General features: G+C 42.2%; 1 protein-coding gene across 2 annotated transcripts in view; it reads right to left on the minus strand.

Moving 5' to 3' along the window:
* LOC103174580 (cysteine-rich secretory protein LCCL domain-containing 1) overlaps window positions 1-18,069 on the minus strand; it is a 37,412-nt gene extending 19,343 nt beyond the window's left edge. The window contains exons 1-8 of one of the 2 annotated variants that reach the window (XM_007887006.2): window positions 17,946-18,069; window positions 16,717-17,134; window positions 4,752-4,870; window positions 4,528-4,660; window positions 3,236-3,351; window positions 2,791-2,891; window positions 784-942; window positions 412-472 (exon numbers count right to left, since the gene is read on the minus strand). In XM_007887006.2, coding sequence (XP_007885197.1) covers window positions 412-472; window positions 784-942; window positions 2,791-2,891; window positions 3,236-3,351; window positions 4,528-4,660; window positions 4,752-4,870; window positions 16,717-17,070 — 1,043 coding nt within the window. In that variant the 5' untranslated portion in view covers window positions 17,071-17,134; window positions 17,946-18,069. Of the gene's footprint in view, window positions 1-411; window positions 473-783; window positions 943-2,790; window positions 2,892-3,235; window positions 3,352-4,527; window positions 4,661-4,751; window positions 4,871-16,716; window positions 17,135-17,749; window positions 17,779-17,945 lie in introns of those variants that run through there. The other variant, XM_007887007.2, reaches the window with a different exon arrangement.
* Between the last annotated feature and the right edge of the window lie 2,863 nt (window positions 18,070-20,932).

Raw genomic sequence — 20,932 nt, forward strand, 5'->3', positions numbered from 1 at the left:
TTCTCTAGTCAGGTCACAGAAATGAAGATTTTATAATAACAGCCATGGGATTTCCAGGGAATATTTAGGTGTAGGTCGGTAAGAGACTTCGCTTGGGTACTCCAGAGTGTGCCAGCAGTATCCTAAGACACACTGTGGGTTTCCCAAGCCTCAACTCTCACTAACCTTTGCCCAATACCAGATCAGTTCAGAGACACAGTAAAAATTTCCATGTGTAGGTGGCATACATATTTAGAACTTTCGGTTTGGTTTGTGTACTCTTACACATGGTGATGAATTTCTGCAAGAATCAGGCATCTGACGGAGCAAAAATATAAATTAGGACTATTTCTGCTAGGATGGATAATCAGCTTCTACGTGGACTGATATCGTTACACAGAAGAGAAAATGGTTGTTGCCCTGGCTTCTCACCTGTTACAAGTTGTCCCTTTGCATCGGTCACGCAGTTTGGTTTCACACGTCAACAACTGGGCTGGAGAAGAGGTCACAAGGAGAACAAGTTGTTTTTAGAAAAACTTTATTTCTAACTATTTTCACTAGTTGCTGAGAAAAGGAAATTAATGCCCTCAAAATACTTGCGATAACTTCAAGTCATTTACAAACCTCAAATCTTCAGCAAAACATCAGGCATGCACTTATTTTCTAATTTAATTCATATTACAAACATGAAAGAAAAATGTTGCTAAAGCTAGTGAGAAGTGAATGAAAAGCCCGTGTATATGAGAATGAGAATACCTTAGCAATTACAATAGTAAGCAGCTAAAATAGTAAGAGTTTGCTTACACATTTGTTCAGTGTTTATAACCTCATTCATGTCAGTGACATCCGTTCTTGAGGAATCTGTTGGTTGATGTGTTCGTGCTCGAGCTTTTGTCCTCTGTCGCTCAACCTCGTTGGTTTCTTCCTCTGGTTCAGGAGTGAAGTGCTTCTCGGCGCCATCCTCTTCAAGTTGAAACAAAAGTGAGAAATACTGAATCCCACTGTTATTGACGTTTCTCCAAAATTATCAAATCTTGTGCAAACTTGAAATCGCCCATCACACTGTATAGTGTGCAGGACAGGATGAGCACAAAGCTTGTTTAATACTGTTTCTCAGTCTAATATTTAGCCATAAACAATTGCAGTGAACTAATCTCAACAACATTGTTGTGGTTTGGTGCCAACACATAAACAGTCCTCCAGATAAACATTCACTTCATAGCTGTTTGTGAGACTTTGCTGTGCACTGTTAGCTGCTACAAATACACAGCCAGTACACTTCATAGCAATGATTTGAGAAATACCATGAGTCTTTTTAAGCACTATATCAAATACAAGAATGAAAAGGTCACATTTTAACTATTCTTTTATACTATCACCTCCTACAGTGTGGCCTGTAACCCCAAGGTGGTGAGCTGTGCCACTTCTATTGGTTTGGATAAAGAAGGGCCTTCAGCCTATTCAATCTTATTTTCCTGAAAACCTACCCTACTGTCTTCCCATCACACACAGGATGTTATTGTATTGTTTCATTGTAGGCTACTTCATTCTGGCAACAGACAATGGGAGATCTGGGAAACACAGACACTTTAAATTAAAGGTTGCCAGCAGAGATGTGCCTGGTTAGGCCACATCTGCTGTAGCATAACATTTAAATGGGAATTAAATAATCATTTGAAGAGGAAGAATATGAAAGGGAATGGGTAAAGAGAAGAGAATTGAGATTAGAGTAAATAGCACTGATACATGAGCTTCCACAAGTTTAAGATCAATGGGATGAATGGTCTTCTCCTCAGTAATTACTTCCTGTTGTTCAGACTCTAGGGGTCTGATATGACTTTGATTTGAATGTTCTTACTTTTGAACATTCTCTTGGTCCAAATTTATGCCATTGGGTTTAAACTATTTGAGATGCTTACGTTTTTAACGGGAAGATAGCTCTGGTTGATAGAAACTAACGTAAATTTATCTGAAAAATATCTAATAGAATTTACACATCATGGACAGTTAATTTTTTAAATAATAAACAGAACCAAATATGGCAAGTTTTTAATTGCACAACAAATTTACAATTATATAGCACCTTTGGGAGGATGTCCCAACGCTCTCAACAATCCTGGCTTGGCACCCGAGCTGAGGGTGCGAGCTTGAAAGGGGTGGGGAGAGGAAAGATGACCAAAAGCAAAATCAAACAGCTAGGTCTTAAGACAGACATTGAATGAGTTGAGGGAAGGGGGAGCAGGTTGTAAAGATGGAGTTCCAGAGAGCAAGGGATACACGCAAGTTATGAGATATTTACTTAGGACCTTATATAGTCATAAATTGGCAAGGGACAACAAACCTTTCAAAGGCACTGAAAAGGTCTTAGTCTTCTGTGAAACTAGGTTTCAAATTCCCCTTAGTTTGTTAAATGATTTTAATATTTAACTACATTGGTTTATATATGATAGGCTCTTGCAAATTGCCATACTAATGGGAAATGTCACCATTTGTACAAGAATGAAAGCTGGCAAAGCCAATTACAAGTTTAAACCACTATCAATGTATTCCATATAAACCCAATATAGTTGATAATTTTCCAATACACTTGGGATATTTTTACCCTACATTCCCACCCGTATGTCAAACAAACACGAGTGTAAACAGAACAGTTTGATGTGAAATGACTGAGGTTACAGGGTCAATTCAGCACCACAGCACTCCTATCGAGGCCTGGGTTCAGGCTATCCAGGCACACTGGTGCAAAACCATAAAACCAGTCTTGGTCTCACTACTTACAAACAGATTTTTTTCCAAAGAAAGCTAGATTACCTTTGTAACATAGATTTTCCCTACATCCTCCTCCATAGCTGGGTGGACAGGCAGAACATGGACGCCCATATTTATAAGGTGCATGGCCCCACCAATTCCCCCTGGGAATAACAACATACGTTGAGAAAAGGTCACATTACATAAGAAATTTGTGAACATTTTACATTGAAACACACTTGAATTAAGTATTCTACCATCCCTTGCACAAGTTTTTTTTTTCCACACAGTCTGATCATTGACCAGAAACCTAAAATAGGTTTCAAGGATTGAGTATAGTATTTATGGGGCAATGTAACTGATGATACTCTCAAAATAGTTATTTCTGTGCAACTGGTGAGTGTAGTACCACACAAAAAAAAACTTGTTTTATGATTTTCTCCTGAGTTTCTCCTGTGTACCAAGATAATAGATGTTCGTAGGTATGGATACTTTCAAATATACTTACTTGGGAGAATAATTGCAAACCAGGTAAATTGCTCTAGGCCAGACCTGACCCCAGATGTTCATGTTGGTGCATAAGTTGATGGCACAGCCAATTTTGTTACTTGTTGCCCATACTACCTAGAGAAAAGACAATATAAAAGCAAAGTGATGCATTGAATTGTCTCTCAGGACCTCAAATACTTTAGAAATGTACTTTCAATTGATTTCACGGTGACCAGAATATTGGTATCAATTTGGCTCAGTTGCTATCACTTTGAGTCAGAAGGTTGCAGGTTCAAGCCCGAAGTCAGGACTTTAAATGGCATGTAGTCTAGGCTGACATTCCGTTGCAGTGCTAGGAAATGCTGCATTGTCAGAGGTGCCATTCTTTTGATGAAACATTAAACCAAGGTCCCTTCTGCCTGTTTATGTGGACTTTAAAGAACCCATGACACTATTTGAAAAGAGAAGGGAGTTTCTCCCAATGTCCTCCGTTGCTCACTCCAGTCCAGGGTGCCACTAGGAAATATCAGTGCTTGTTCAACCCTCACCTCTTCTTTACCCTGTCCCTGACTAAGCCCGCTTAGCACCATCTCTTTAATGTTGTCCACTTTGGGTATTACTTCACCATTAACACAGCAAAAAACCCTCATCCAACGCCTTAAGTCATCTTCAGGCATGACTTCTCCAATGACCTGCTCACCAGAGTCCAGAAGTTTACTGCTCATATTCTATTCCACACAAGACTCTACAAGCCCATCACCCCCATCTTCACCAGGCTGCACTCACTCTCTATTGTCCAATGGATTAACTTTAAAATCCTTATCCTTATCATCAAATGCCAACATGACTTTGCACCACCCTACCTAAGCAATCTCCTATGATCTTACTCCCTACCCACTCCTATGCTCCATCAAATATGGCTCGTTTCATGCACCCTGGACTCTCTGTCCCACCATCAGTGAATGAGCTTTCAACCATTTTGCCCCACTCTCTTCTGAAATCCAACCATCTCGCTCTCTCCTTCTTCACTTTCAAAACCAGACTAAAAACTTCCCTCTTTGACCTTGCTATCTGCCACCAACTCCCTCATCTCCATCCCAGCTCACCTCAGTAAAACACTTTTGAGAAGTTCTCCCCTTTGAAAGTCACTGAGTATTGTTATATAGTGTTGTTGTTGGTGTTGCTACATTAATGCAAGTTGTTGTCATTAGCCCGCTGTGCTATTCAGCTCCGAGAATTGATCTACAATTAAAATTACTTAAAACAGAAACCAAGAGGCAAATTGAAGGTTTCACCGAACGCAAAGTGTACCTGAGTATAATGCGTACACACGGGTCCAGAGCATCTGAAAGGACACCAAGGATTGCATTCTTGAGAGTACGGATACACGTAGTCTCTGACTTCATCATACCATGCTTGGACATGAAATGTGGGGGGCCGGTACCTGTGGATTTAAAATGAATTGTGATAATCTAATCCTGGAAAAGTCAAACACTATGGTCTCATTTATTGGAGTCAGGTGTTAAACACAATACCTTCCCCAGTGAGCACCAAGGTTCTGTCCTATTGATGGTAGCAGGTAACCAGGTCCGTGTTCCCATCGGCAGGTTGATGCCCAAGCTTCTGACGATCTCTCCAGCTCCACGTCCCAAGTCTACATGGAAAGTACAGATTTCTTTTAATTAATTTCTCAGAAATTCCAGGACAATGCCTTTTTTAAAAAAAAATCAGGATCTATTAGGTGAGTTGTGCAAATCACGTATAATAGCTGTATCACTTACATTAAACATTAATACAACAACAACAACTTACATTTGTATAGCTCTTTCATGTTGGGAGAACATTCCAAGCTGCTGGATAGTCAGGCATTTGGACACTAGCAGTGGAGGGGGTTTGGGATAAGGGAGGATGGAGGGCAGGGAGGGTAGGGGTAGGAAGGTGACCGAAGGCACAGTCGAAGAAGAAGGTCTTGAGATGTGCCTGAAGGAGGCAAGGGAGGGAGCAAGGCGAAGGGACTGTTGGATGCAGTTCCAAAGGATGGGGGTAGAGAGGCTGATGGCCCAACCGCCAATGGTGAGGCGGGCTGGGCAGGCGACTTGGAGGAGGCCGGAACCTACCAAGTGGAGAGAGCGAACAGGTTGATATGGCATTAGCAGGAGTAAGAAGGAGCAAGGCCGTGGAGGGCCTTGAAAGCGATGATGAGGATTTTGAACTCTATCCCCTAGGGATGGGGAACAGAGGGAGCTGGGCGATGGTGTGGTGACAGGGTCATGGAGCCTGGTGTGGGAGAGGACATGAGATGCAGAGTTCTGAATGATATGCAACTTGTGGAGCAAAGAGTTGTGAAGGTCGACAAGCAGAAAGTTAGCATAATCGAGCCTTGATGTAACAAATACAGTAGAGATCAATGAAAACATCATCGCTTGTAGTCAGGCTAGCCTGGAGACACATTTTAGCCATTTAGCTCCTATTCTACCAAAATAAAATGCTAAAATGGTTTCAACAGCATGAAAACAGTGCAATGCATTTCAGTTTTATCACCCAAATAACTACTACTAGTAATAATAATCCTTGCATTTGATATAGCGGGTTATCACTTCATTGAGACATCGCAAAGCACTTTACAGGATATACTGTAAAGTGGAGTGACTATGTATATTGTGGGTGAAACCTGGCAGCCAGTTGCACACAGCAATGTCCCACAAAGAGCCATGGAGTGAGTGATCAATTTTATTTGGGAGATTGTTAGCCTGGACACCAGGAGAAACTCCCTTCTCTTTTCAAATAATGACATGAGATCTTTAATGTCCACCTTGGTTTACATAAGGATATTTCAGTTATATCATTCATCCCATGGCACTATATAACTGAAATATACAAGCTCAGATATATCTCCTGGATTGTTTAAGGTTTATTTGCTATCACATTACTGATCAAGACAGTCAAGTGTTTGGTATCACAATGTCCATTCAACCAGCACAATTACACAAACAATAGAAGGTGGAATTTGGATGGAGTGGTAGGAATAGTGAGTATTTTTAAGAAACTGTGGGAAATTGCAACCTTCAACCTATATTCTGCCACCGAAACTAGTTTAAAATCACTGTAATCGCACACAAGTGTCCGAGAAATATCGTTTCATAGTTTCAGGCTATAAGTTGTGGGGAGACATTAGCCACATCTGGGAGATGCTCCATTTATTTCAAAGTAAGGACAACAAACGAGAAGCTGATGTGCCTGATATTTGTTTAAGTAAAGGGACAGGTATATGAAACAAACTACCTGCAAACGTTGTGAACAAGGAACCAGCACCCAAAGTGTTCCATAAAGCTACAAGACAAGTTGCTGGAAATTAAAAAGATTCAGGGTTATTAGATGGTGAGACAGACATGTTGAAGAAATCATTTGGGAAGAATGATGGATAGGCTAAATGGATCAATGATCAACTCCCAAGTGACACTCTTACTGTTTCTAAGTGGGTAGACATTTTAGATTGACCTGGATACTCACTGGTTCCTGGGATCCTCAGGTTCTTGCTCAGAGGATTTGAAGGTTATCCAAAGCACCTGCCCCATTAATCTAATAGAACACTTCTGGAGTGCAGTCAACTCCTTCCTGTTAGTGACTTTATCCCAGTGTCAAGGACTGGAGAACGCAAGTCCCAGGCAATTGAGAAAAGAAAATTCCTCATTACAGGTAACATATAAACTGATAACAACTTTTGGTCACCTATAGCAAAGGGAGTGATTCGAACAGAAACTTGAGCTCCTAGACTGCACAAGTCCCCGTCCACAATCATGTCTGAGGAAGACGTCAATGAATTAGTAAAATAAGCTCAGCTGCAGTCTATATTTTGAATTTTAGTACATGATTATGAAATCATGTAACTCCATCCCACAGTCCCTCCGCCTCGCCCCTTCCCTCCTTCAAGACCCATCTCAAGACCCTCCTCTTCGACTGTGCCTTCAGTCACTCTCCTATTCGTACCCTCCCTGCCCTCTACCCCTCCTGTTCCCAACCACCAGCTCGGGTGCTGATCCCTGACTATCCAGCGTCTTGGGACGTCCTCCTGATGTGAAAGGGCTATACAACTCTAATTTGTTGTTGTTGGTATGATTAGAGAAGAGCTAGTCAATCCTCAATCACATGTGGCACTGATGGCTCAAGATCTCATGTGGATCTTACTGCACATAAATTAACTGAATGTACTTTATGCACAAGTTTAAAAGTGAAACAGATACTTTTTGTTCCAAGCACAAGTGAAAAGCTTTGCTATTAGAATTAATCCTATTGAGGGTTTCTTTGACTATTTGATTTTTTTTATGAAAAGCCGTTTTATAAACGAGAATCACCTTTGTTAGTTTGTCACTTCTTCACTCTGATGTGAATATATGAAATATTTGAGGAAAATACCAAGCACCCTATCAATTTCAGCAGAAATTCAGCATTGCTTCAAATCTTATACAGGTCAGAAAATTAAAAAAAACACAAACGCGTGCTCCTTGAAGGCTATGTTGTGTCGCCAGCAATTTCTTGCTAACAATGATTCCACTATAAATTTTACAATAAATACAAATAACTGTTTCAACAGTCGGTCAGCAATTGTCAGATTCTTCCAAGTCTACTATGCTTTTTAAATGACAGAAACAAACGCAGATAATCACAGATATTTTAAAAGGCAAACTATTCTTTCAGCCATAACACAGATATCACATTGGGAAACAGGCCTATTTAATTTACCTTCAAAGAGAAGGTAGTGCCACCATATCCTCGCATTGTTCCCACCAACTTAAAGGGGCTGCAAAAATGCTATGAAGAAGCCTGTAGCCTTTTGTATCAATTGTATTTTATTGAGAGAGAGATCTTTTTATTTTTTTAACAATTTTCTTCCCATTCATTTTCCGGAAGCTTGCACTTTTATGGGGTATGGATCAATGGGCAGTAACCAACTCCAGTAACCTTGACTAAGTGACGAATGTTGCTCTGTAATCCTAGACAGCGAGTGTCAACAAACTATTTGATCATGGAACTGAGCCCATTCCTGTTGTCAACCAATACCTGGAAATACACCTCTCAGCACAGGTCAACACATAGTGATCAGAAGTGAGAACCTTGTCTCATTGTCCCTGCCAAACCCACCGAGCAATTATGCCAGTCATACACTCCTAACTGCTGACCTGGCTAAGAGCTAACTCAGCACAGAGTTTGCAGTCTATGCAGTTATAAGAAAAATGTGAATTAGGTGCAAGTCTAGCTCAGTTGGCAGCACTTCACTGCTGGGTCAGAAGATTGTGGGTTTAAGCCCAATGTCAGAACTTTGAACTCAGAGTCCAGGCTAATACTCCAATACAACTACGTGCATTTATACAGCAACCTTCACATGAGGTAGCACTTTGCTGTGTGGAAATTGGCTGCTACATTTGCCTGCACAATCATTAAAATACATGGTCATTAAATGTTACAGTAATTCCTATGAAGTGCTTTGACTAAAAGAAAATAAGTGGAAGAAAATAAAAATGGGTATGAATCTTCCTTTCTCTATTTGTAATAAAGTCCATGCCATGATGACTTTTACTGCTGTGACAATTGTGCCACATCGCTGTCTTGATTTTATTGTTCATTAAAGTGTGGAGGTTTTACAGAACACTTCCTTTTATAAACTGTTGTAAAATACAGGAAAGTACACCAATTGTTGCAATTAATTTCCTGGAAGACATACAGAGGGAATAGAGGGGGATAGGAAAGGAGATTAAGAGTGGCAGAGGCTTGTGTGGAGTATAAACACAGTGTGTATAAACACTGCATGGACTAAGATGGGCCAAAATGCCTGTTTCTATCATTCCATATAATTCTAGGTATCATTCATAGAATCATACAACACAGAGGGAGGCCATTCGGTCCATTGTGTCTGTGCCCGCTCTTTTAAAAGAGCTATCCAAATCAATCCCATTCCCCCGCTCTCTCCCTCTCGCCCTGCAAACTTGTCCTCCCCAAATAATTATCATTCAGTATCATGCTGTTGAATTCTAGATACAGTTGCCTGCTAGCTAGCCACTCGCTGATAAATGTGTGTTCTTATATAGGTTTGTATCAAAAGATAATCAAGTACCCTAGTGCAATAAAAATAGTAATCATTGCATTTGATATAGCAAGAGACCTGGGTTCAATTCCTGGCAGGGTAAAATGTTGGGCAAGTTTCCTTACTCCACACGCCTCTGTTTACCTAGCAGTAAGTAGGAACCCGGTTGTTAGTTGATTGGCGGATCACTTTTCCGAGGATAATAATTCCTTAAAAAAAGAAAAAAGATTGATCACTTCAATCCACAATTGTTTGTGGGACACTACTGTGCGCAATTGGCTGTCGCATTTCGCCCACAATATATACACTCAATTCACTTTACAGTATATTCTGTGAAGCGCTTTGAGATGTCTCGAACCCGTGATAAGGCGCTATATCAAAAGTGAGTATTATTATTATTAGTGCCTTATCATGTCATTGAGACGACTTAAAGCTCTTCCAAAGTTTAAAAATCTTTAGTGTACTCCACAAAGTCTAAAAATCAGCACATACCAAACAAAGTTAGCATTATTGTAATGCAGTCGCACACGGGAAAAAGCTATATAAAGCTGCATCCTAATGACAGAAATAAACCTTCCTTATCAAACTAAGCAAAAACAAGCAAGTTTATGTTTCTAGCAGACAGACTCAACAAATTTGCTGATTATGGAACATAGTCACAGCCTTTTTATGTTCCCAGCCTGTTTCCCATCCAAGTCTGTTCATTCATGATCACATATCATTTGCACTTCAGTCATTCAACAGCTTTTTCCTCCAGGGATCTGGCTGTTTATTTTCCATCCATGAAGGCACTCGGTTCCACTTACTTTTTCCCAGAACGAGTCACCAGCGAGATTTGCAGTTACTGCCTGCAAACATAATCTGTGTGTTTTTGTAGTAACTATAGTGTGAAACCAATGCATTCATTTATAATGATAATAATAATCCTTGCATTTGATATAGCGCCTTATCATATTGTTGAGATGTCTCAAAGTGCTTCACAGAATATGTTATAAAGTGGATTGACTGTGTATTTGTGGGTGAAACACGGCAACATTGCGCACAGCAATGTCCCACAAATGGTCATAGACTGAGGAACCTTTTTTTTTGAGGGATTATTAAGCAATCCGCCAATCGACTAACAACTGGGTTCCTACTTACTACTAGGTAAACAGAGGTGCCTGTTATAAGGAAACATGCCTAAGGTTTTGTCCAGCCTGGGAAGTGAACCCGGGTTCTCTCATTTGCGAGGCGAGCGCTCTCACCGCTACACTACGGGATTCCACAAACAAACAATTCAATTAATATGATACATGGATTTCGCACCAGCCAACAGGCAGATTTGGCAGGCATGACAATTGGCTTTCATACATGTGAATGGGAAAATTATTAAATTAATTTGAAAATTGCTAAGATTCAAGTTTCTCATTTATAAGCATAATTGTTAGTCAGTAACCTCGCAGATTTACTCTATAAACAGAAGTAAATTTCAAATTTTGTTTACACAAAGTTAACAGACCACATAAAGCTTCTGTGATGATTAGATTTACTGGAAATAAGTGGAAGTACTATTCAAGTAGCTTTAAAATTAAATTAACCTTGTGCCACTGCCATAATATTAGACCCCGACTCCAGGAGCTCAGTGTGATGCTTTAACACCCTCTGAGTACCTTTATGTGAAGCTGCTGTTGGAAGTGTGTTAATAAAGTTTGTCCCTGGGCGTTTACAGGACATGTGTAGTTAGAAATTCCATCTGGATCTAGATTTACTCTATTAAATGTAGTAGTTCAGGGGGTACAGAATTTGGCAAATTGCTGAATTAAGTATTAACGTGAAACCCATATTCCGCAGCTCTTAAAAGCAGCTTACAGAAAAACGTTTCAAAATTAGAGTTTGCAATTAAATATCTGCCAAATTCTGTGCATGCTGAAATGCTACATCATAAAGCAAATATAGAAGACCCAAATTTACTTTAAGCTTTCTTCTCACTTATTGCTAATCTTCCTGAATATGAACTAATTTTGACAAGTTTCAAAATATTTTGCATGTACAATTTCCCAGATGTTGAATTCCAGATTTCTGCAGATTATCAGATGGACAAAGGGAGCAATAGGCCAGTCAATTCTCCCATGGGAAAAGTAGGGGGTGGGAAATGCAATCACAGGACGACTCACAGACCACGAGTCATCTGCCCTCGTGTCCAAAGCAAGAAACTGTGTCTGTCTGGAGTAGCTTGGAAAAGAATGTGTGAGATGAGGAAATCTAAAAAAAAAGTGAAAAAAAGTGGTGAGTTAGGCATATGTATAAATAGATAAATAAATGTGGCTGGGATATTGAGCACATGATGACTTAAGTGGTAGTGACAAGTTAAGCTATGGTCAAGTTATCAGTTTACTGTTTATGGAGATGTTAAAGTGATGTGGTGCTTATTTAGCCTTGTCAACCTTTTCACCAAATGGTTAAGGTTGAAATAAAACTTGTAGGATGTCATCTCATCAATAATAAATTGCAATATTGACTTTTGCATCAAGGTGCTGAATGCAAAAGTTATGAAATATCAGTGAAGCATTTATTTAGTGCCTTTCACACAGATTATGTCTAAGAGAGAGTTGATTTGATTCTGAGCTGGAAAGAGAAGGGAAGTGACTGAAGGCATGATTGAAGAGGAAAGTCTTCAGGTGTGATTTGAAGACGGGTAAAAAGTGGGCAAGGTGGAGGGTCTGAGGCAGGGAGTTCCAAAGATTTGGGGCAGAGTGACCGAAAGCTCACTACCAATGGTGGAGCGGAGGGGATGTGCAGAAGATCTAAACCAGCTGGGAAAAGGCATCAGGTAGTGGAATGAGGTGTGAGCAGATCGGAGAGGTAGGGAGGTGCCAGGCATGAAGTCATTTGAAAGTGAGTGCGGATCTTGAAATCAATCTGTTCTGCAACAGGGAGGCAGTGGAGTCTGGCAAGATCTAGAGTGATTGGGTCGGGGAGCATGCTATGGGTGAGGACATGGGCAGCAGAATTTTGTATCAAATATGAAAAGATTTAAATATTTTTCTTCTGCAGTTTGCTTTTTTAATTATTTATCCATGAGGGGGAAACACTCTGAAAAGCAGTTGCCGAATACATGAGATACCAAACTAGGTCAAAGTCCCCAACCTGTGGCTTCAAACCCCAAACTTCTGACTCAGCGATGAGAATGTTACCAACTAAGTCAGGGTGACATGTACATTAAAGAGAGTTTGATGTTGTTATGCAGAAAGTAAAAGGTTATTGCTTAGCTTTGATATCACATGACACTTAAGTGCAGTGTGGTACTCTTCTGAAGTTATTGGTTTGTTATATAATTGAGTTAGAGCAAAGCATTCCACACACACACGTTACATACACATCCCATCAAGAGTATAAACTGGGTGCATTCAATCAACCAGGATATTGTCAGCAATAGAAACATGACATTAACTCTTGTACACTATTCAGTTGAAAACTTGGTTGTGTTGAAAATTGACAGAGTAAATCTGCAAAATGTAAATAGTGCAGCTATTTACACCAATCTTAGCTTTGAGCATAATGACCTCTCTTCATGACACAATTTTAAAGCTGGCTACAAATCAGTGGTTTTCGAAACAGGCTGGCACAAACCGTTTCATTAAAACTCTAGTCACTTTGTCCCGAGGAGGGAAAAAAACTGAAGTGTATGCGTCAGACCAGTCAATTCGTACTCTACAGCACACAAATGTGGATGGCACAGAGGTGAATGTAAACAGTGGAGATGGGATTCACGTCACATCAAATTAACTGCGATTTCACAGTATAAATTGGCTTTTAGTTCAAACAAGGCAGGTCAACTAGAAAGTGCAAATCAGGGACTGCTTCACTGCCTACAAACAACTGCTGTTAAAGTACAGCACCATTTTAGCTCCGGACGTTTTCCTTTGCAGCGTATTACTTTAGGTGGCACAAAAACAAATCTGTAAAAGCTGGTTGCAGTACATGGAAAAGCTGCACCGAAGAGAGTTTTTCACAAGATGCAAAGAGAAGGCAACATGAGAAAGACATAAGTCCACAGGCAGATAGTGCAATGATGGAAGCATTGTCACATCTTTCTGATTAAATCCTATAATTGAATACTTTCTGATTAAATCCTATTGGAAATGAAATCAATACACAATCTATATAATTTAAGCACAACACAGCACAAACCTAAAGACTTTGATTACAGGTGAAATGTGTCAAAAGTGTTACCACACTCACAAAATCTGACACATTCTATTACTCCATCCTCCCTCACCCCACCCTCAGCTCAGGTCCGTAACTCTGTCTGTCCAACGCCTTGGGACGTCCTCCCGACGTGAAAGGCGCTATACAAATGTAATTTTGTTGTTGTTGTTAAATAGAATGAGCCAGCCTTATACACTTCCGATCTGGATAGCACTCCATTACTACACACACTGGAATCTATTGGATTTATTGGATTAACACAAAAAAAAAACTCTGAACAACACTGTGGCGTTATTAAAAATGAACAATCATTCAGGGAAACAATGCAAAAGATGTTTTAACTCCTAGTAATATCAATTTAGTTACAAAAAAAAATTCATCAAAGGCTGAGGCTTGGCACAGCAGATGCTGCTTTATGCCAGCGCCTAATATAATGCACACTTTGTTCCCTGCACTCTTGGTGGTGCTGTCGTCCTGAGCATACTGAGCAGTTTCCAGACAACAGAGAGGCTCCTTTCAGAAATGCCATTTATTTTAATTATAAACCAAAGCCTTTTTTTGTGCGGAGTATTCGATAGTCAGGCGGCTTTTCTTTCTGATATGAAGCGTGCTGCAAAACATTTTGGCTTTCTGACACACAACTAATATTCCTGCAAGAAAAAAATCATATAATTGGAAGTGACTCATACTGCATTCTTTCCTGGTACTGTAATAATAACAATATAATCCATTTTGTATTGCGCATTGTGGGTCAGGAGATGTCTCAAAGCGCTTTACAGGGTATAAATTGTAGTGACTGTGAGTTTTTTGGGCAACGGGGCAACGACAACAACTCACAGTTATCAAGTGTCTATCACACAGGATACTGTCTCAGAACACTTAGCAGTGGGAGCCAATCGATGAAAAGTTAATAAAATACAAACTGGACCAAGTAATGGTCTAAAGTCTCTGTGACTCGCATTTGCATTCTCTGTATTACACAGGAGTTTTTGGTTCCATACTGTATTTACTCTGTCATTCAACTTCAATCATACCCTTAAACTTTCCCACAAAATCCACAAAGTCATCTAACTTTATAGCAGAATTTGTGAAGCGCTTTGAGATGTCTCGACAATATAATAAGGCGCTATATCAAATTCAAGGATTATTTTTATTATTGTTAACCATTGTCTTGCTGAAAGCCCAAATTCAAGCACTTATCTTACACACAACCATATCACCAACACAGCCACACATGCATTTCAACAACTGCTGTTCTGATCATATTGTTGAGAACAGTTAGTTAATACCTGCTGCTGTCAATCCCACTGGGTACCTGATACCATCTCACTTAGCATGAAAACTCTACTAATATTTAAAATCAGTAACAATGACGGGGAAGCACCAAAACAAAACAAAATATTTTGAATTCAAGCACTATTCAAGCATTATTGAAGTAAACTTTCAAGTTGAATTTTGTTATTATTTTAACCTGCAAGTTACCCACTGCTATTGCAGAGACTGTAAACAGAGGGTACGAGCAACTTTGTGGCGAGTCCTTTCACTAAACTCTCTCTTTTAGATAAACAATAATTCGTTACTTGCATTTATATCAAGACCTTCACACAGGTTAGGGACAAATAGATCATCTATGCAGCTACTTCTTTGAAATGAAACATTCAAATCAATATTACTAAATAAGCGGTTTATTTGCTACCACTTCTAAGCAAAGAACAGTCTCTACTGGCTATTTTGTTTGAAAACTGAAATAACAGTCAAATGTCCATTTATAGAACCAATATTTTTTGCCTAGAAATACAGTCCAGCTTTGTTTGAGGGACAACTGAAAGCACAGCTGACAGCAAGGTTTATTTATTTCAATCCATTTATCACCAGATCTGCAGTCCTCCAGTGGGTTCAAATTACCTTCACATAAATAAAATCATGTCATGGTCTACATCTAGGTCATACACATATTGAATATGGAGTAGTACCAAAGTAAAGTACAGCAGTGTGGCTCAGTATTCTGCACTTACTGATATTACAATTCCTTGGAAATTGGACAGTTTGCAAATGTTCAATTGCAAAGATGAGCAGATTTGTGTACGGTACGCTTATCCGTTAAAGCTGCAAGTGCAATCAAATGAGCACTTGTGATCAACTGTAAAAACGATATTGTATCACAGCACACTATTATACACAGCATCATGTTATATTACAGCAAATCATTTGAATATGTATAGGTTTTACACCCATCTTTGATGCACCACCATAATGTCAATATGAGATTGCTGGGGTGACAGTGTTCAGTCATGTTCTCTCCACATGTACACTGAGGAAATAACACAAAGACAGTTTCCTAATTCCGTATTCACTGTTAAGTAATTTGGAAAAGTGCCTGTCCTAAACCATCGACAAATTGATACGGGGGATCCTAGAATGAAAATGAAATGAAATATCTTGCAACAGAATCCAGTCAGATTCCTAAGAAAGCAATATATGTTTTTAAACCAAACACCAACTAAATCCTACCATGAACTTATTTGTCTGGAATGCTGACTTGTATCATCAAGTCTATAGCCAGCTTAAGTGCAAAATTCTATCGAAATGATGTTTTTTGTGTGCCACACAAACCGATAATCAGCATGCACCACTACTGTTCAGGGAGAACAGCGGTTTTGCAAAGTTGCTCTAAAGTATTCTAGCAGATCCAGCGCCTTGCTGAAAACCAAATACCTCAGCCGTTGGTGCAACCAGAAACTTAAGAGCAAGATTTTATTCTTGGAATGTACGTTGGGTCCAAAAATGCCAGCTTTCTTTTATTTGGTGGCACAACATATTATTTAACTTAAAATGCATTCTATTGTATCTTCTCATCGTGACCATTTATGCTTAAACGCCCGAAAGACCTTAAGATCAGACCACGTTATTGTTACCTGGTGTTAAGTGACCATTTCACCAGAATGCGCAACTCTCAAAACAGCTGCCAAGGTTAAACATGTCATCTGAACACCCCACACCCCCTCCTATTGAGCGAAGGAATTTCTATTCCAATTTTATTTCTTTACGTCTAAAGGGAAATATGCAGCAGTATCAGTTATAAAAATACTGCTTTGTTTGTGCAAATCGAGATTTTTTTTAAGTGACGACTGGAAGAACACAAAATGTGTTCCTTCTAATCCGTGTCGCCAAACAGACAATGCTGATATTTAAAAAATAAACCACTTTGATTAAAAAAAGAAGTGTCCACTTACCATATATTCCATATTTGAGGCTCTGGGGGAAACCTGACCTCGCAGTTTATTGTGAAGATCCAAAATGACTTGCCTATCACTATCTGTAATGGACCTTTTTGCTCTTCTGGTGGTCCATTGATGTTCTTCCTTCTCCATGTATTTTGCCAAGATTGAATCCAAACCAGCAGTTATGTTGGAGCTCATGGTTGTTGTGGCTGATTCAGAAGTCAATTGCCTTTCCTCTTCTTCCATATATTTCCCCAGGATTGCATCCAGTTCAGCGGTAGCATTGGGGCTGGTGGTTGCAACAACTGTTTGCGCTATTAATAGCAAAGCAGTCAATCTTGTCCATCCCAACTCAGACCACTTCATATTGTGTGACCTTACAATACACTGGGATTAACTTCGAGGGCACTTGACTCTCCCAGATCTGTGGCTGCAATGGTGAAGAGAGAGAAAAGAGAGGAGAGAGCTGTTTGCACGTTAAAGGACTCGATGCAATAATTTGCCAAATAACAAAAGTAAATATTCCCGTGTTGGGAGGTGAGTGTCCTGCTGGAGTTGTCATGGAGACACATTAAGACGCCAGTCAGTGGAGACGTACCCAATGCAATGGTCCAAAAGGGCTTATGAACAGAAATCCAACCAGAAGAACTTAGAAAGGTCCTTCAGAAAGGCAGTGCGCTCACTCTCCAGTGTCTCTCTCTGACAGTTTTAAATTACTATTAGCAAAACTGTGGTCAAAATGACTTAGGTGATGGTAGATCTCTCCCATCAGTCAGGCTGCAAAGAGACACATGATGGAATAAGACTTAACCCCCCCCATCCCCACCCACCACCCCCACCCCACCAGTTACAACCAGAGAAAAGTTGGGAATTTGTTTTGAAAAATCCTCCTTTTTAAGAAAAAGTTTTTTTCGTCGAAAATAATAAAAAAAAGATTTCGAATAAGGCGTTGCTTCCAACTGGAAAGACCTTCGATAACTTTACACACTAGTTAGTGATTTACAAGTTAAACTCAACACAGCCAAGAACTCTTGAAAGAACTCACAGTGACTTCTCTTCCCCACCCACCCAGTCAGTCAGTCAGTCAGTCAGTCAGTGGTCAGATTGTTTTAGTCCTTAAAAAATATACAGATCTTTTCAACTTCTGTAACACCCACTTATATTTCCACACTTATTTCTGGGGGCGATTTAACCAGTAACTTAAGTCAAAGAGAAAAGAGGAATCTTTCTGCCAATCTTACCTCTGACCCAATGGACCCACTCGTTTCTGCCTTTCGATTCTCTGTGAAACTTTTGTGCTCTTGATCTCTGTAAACTTTACCTCCTGTGTGTGTGTCTCTCTCTCTCCTTATCTCTCTCTCCCTCTGTCTCACTCTTTCCCCCAGTCGCTCGCCTTCTCTCTCTCTCTCTCTCTATCTGTCTCTCTTTCTCTGTCTGACTGTTTCTCCCCCTTCTCCCTCTCCCTTCTCTTCTTTCCCGTCTTTCTGGTTCCCTCTCAGTGTCTCATTCCCTTTCCCTCTTTCTATCCCCCTCTCCCTCCTCGTCTCTCCCTCTCTCTGTCTGTCTGTCTGTGACTCTCTCCCTGTCTCACTCTCTGGTTGTGGGCGCCTCTCTCTATCCCCCTTTCCCTCTTTATCCCTCTTTTAATCTCTCTTTCTCTGTCCCTCTGTGTTTTTCTGTATCTCTCTTTCCCCCAGTCGCTCGCCTTCTCTCTCTCTCTTTCCCTCTATCTGTCTCTCTTTCTCTGTCTGACTGTTTCTCTCCCTCTCCCTCTGTCCCTATGTGTGTGTTTCTCTGTGTCTCCCTCGCTCTCTGTCTGTCCCTGTCCCCCTCTCTCTGTCCCTCCCTCTCTCTGTGTCCCTCTCTCTCTGTCCCTCTCTCTCTGTCCTTCTCTCTCTGTCCCTGTCCCCCCCTCTCTCTCTCTCTGTCCCTCTCTCTCCTGTCCCCTCTCTCTCTGTCCCTGTCCCTCTCTGTCCCTCTCTCTCTGTCCCTCTCTCTCTGTCCCTCTCTCTCTGTCCCCCTCTCTCTGTCCCTGTCCCTCTCTGTCCCTCTCTCTCTGTCCCTGTCCCTCTCTCTCTCTCTCTGTCCCTGTGTGTGTGTTTCTCTGTCCCTGTCCCTCTCTCTCTGTCTCTGTACGTCCCTTCTGTGTGTGTGTGTCCCTCTTCCCTCTGTTACACCCCTTTAATCTCTCTCTCTGTATCCCTCTGTGTGTTTCTCTCTCTCCCCTCTCCGCGACAGAAAGAAAACCGGAGACTCCGAAGTTTCCAACAGGAAGTAGTTTTGTCCACTTTATAAATATAATCTGCAGATGTTACTGGAGGTTTGAGGGGAGAGCGTGTCCTGGGCTGGGGCTGGGCTGCTGGGCTGCTGGGCTGGGCTGGGCTGGGGTTGGGCTGGGATGGGCTGGGGCTGGGCTGGGCTGCTGGGCTGGGCTGCTGGGCTGGGCTGGGGTTGGGCTGGATGGGCTGGGGTTGGGCTGACCTGGGTTGGGCTGGGGTTGGGCTGACCTGGGTTGGGCTGGGGTTGGGCTGGGATGGGCTGGGCTGGGGTTGGGCTGGGATGGGCTGGGGTTGGGCTGGGGTTGGGCTGACCTGGGATGGGCTGGGCTGGGGTTGGGCTGACCTGGGATGGGCTGGGATGGGTTTGGGCTGACCTGGGATGGGCTGGGCTGGGGTTGGGATGGGCTGGGCTGGGGTTGGGCTGACCTGGGATGGGCTGGGCTGGGGTTGGGCTGACCTGGGATGGGCTGGGGTTGGGCTGACCTGGGATGGGCTGGGCTGGGGTTGGGCTGACCTGGGATGGGCTGGGATTGGGCTGACCTGGGATGGGCTGGGCTGAGGTTGGGCTGACCTGGGATGGGCTGGGCTGGGGTTGGGCTGACCTGGGATGTGCTGGGCTGGGGTTGGGCTGACCTGGGATGGGCTGGGCCGGGGTTGGGCTGACCTGGGATGGGCTGGGCTGGGGTTGGGCTGACCTGGGATGGGCTGGGGTTGGGCTGGGGTTGGGCTGACCTGGGATGGGCTGGGCTGGGGTTGGGCTGACCTGGGATGGGCTGGGATGAGGTTGGGCTGACCTGGGATGGGCTGGGCTGGGGTTGGGCTGACCTGGGATGGGCTGGGCTGGGGTTGGGCTGACCTGGGATGGGGCTCCTCTGCGCCTTTTTATTCTCCACCAAACCTGGGAACGTGTCAGATCTGCTCCCCAGCTCTTGCTGTAAGTGCCAGTGAGTGATCTGGAATGAAGAGAGGAGCAATTCTTTGAGAGAGAGAGAGAGAGAGATAGGGGGGCAATCCAGAGAGAGGGGCAATCCAAAGAGAGAGAGGAGCAATCCAGAGAGAGAGGGGGGGGGGGGGGGGGGCGATCCAGAGAGAGAGAAGAGCAATCCAGAGAGAGGTAATCCAGAGAGGGAGGAGCAATCCAGAGAGAGAGAGAGAGAGGGTGGGTGGGGGGATCCAGAGAGTGAGAAGAGCAATCCAGAGAGACGCGCAATCCAGAGATAGAGAGGAGCAATCCAGAGAGAGAGAGAGGAGCAATCCAGAGAGAGGGGGAGAGCAATCCAGAGAGAGAGAGAGGGGGGGGGGCGATCCAGAGAGAGAGAAGAGCAATCTAGAGAGAGTTAAAATCCAGACCGAGGAGCAACCCAGAGAGAGAGAGGAGCAATCCAGAGAGAGAGGAGCAATCAAGAGAGAGAAGCGAAATCCAGAGAGAGGAGCAATCCAGGGGGAGAGAGGAGCAACCGAGAGAGAGAGAGAGAGACGAGCAATCCAGAGAGAGAGAGAGAGAAAAGAGCAGTCCAGAGAGAGAGCGAGAGAGCAGAGCAATCCAGAGAGAGAGAGAAGAGCAATCCAGAGAGAGAGAGAGTAAGTAGCAATCTAGTGAGAGGAGCAATCCAGAGGGAGAGAGGAGCACTCAGGTGTGAGAGAGAGGAGCAATCCAGAGGGAGAGTGGAGCAATCCAGCGAGAGAGAAGAGCAATCCAGAGAGAGGAGCAATCCATGGGGAGAGAGGAGCAATCCAGAGAGAGGAGCAATCCAGATAGAGAGAGAGAAGCAATCCAGAGAGAGAGAGGAGCAATCCAGAGAGAGTGAAGAGCAATTCAGAGAGAGAGAGAGGGGGGGAGCAATCCTTGGAGATAGGAACAATCCAGAGAGAGGAGCAATCCATAGAGAGAGAGAAGCAAATCAGAGATTGGAGCAATCAAGAGAGAAAGAGGAGCAATCCAGAGAGAG

The sequence above is a fragment of the Callorhinchus milii genome, unplaced genomic scaffold, assembly GCF_018977255.1.
Source record: "Callorhinchus milii isolate IMCB2004 unplaced genomic scaffold, IMCB_Cmil_1.0 Scaffold2, whole genome shotgun sequence".
NCBI classification, from domain to species: domain Eukaryota; kingdom Metazoa; phylum Chordata; class Chondrichthyes; order Chimaeriformes; family Callorhinchidae; genus Callorhinchus; species Callorhinchus milii.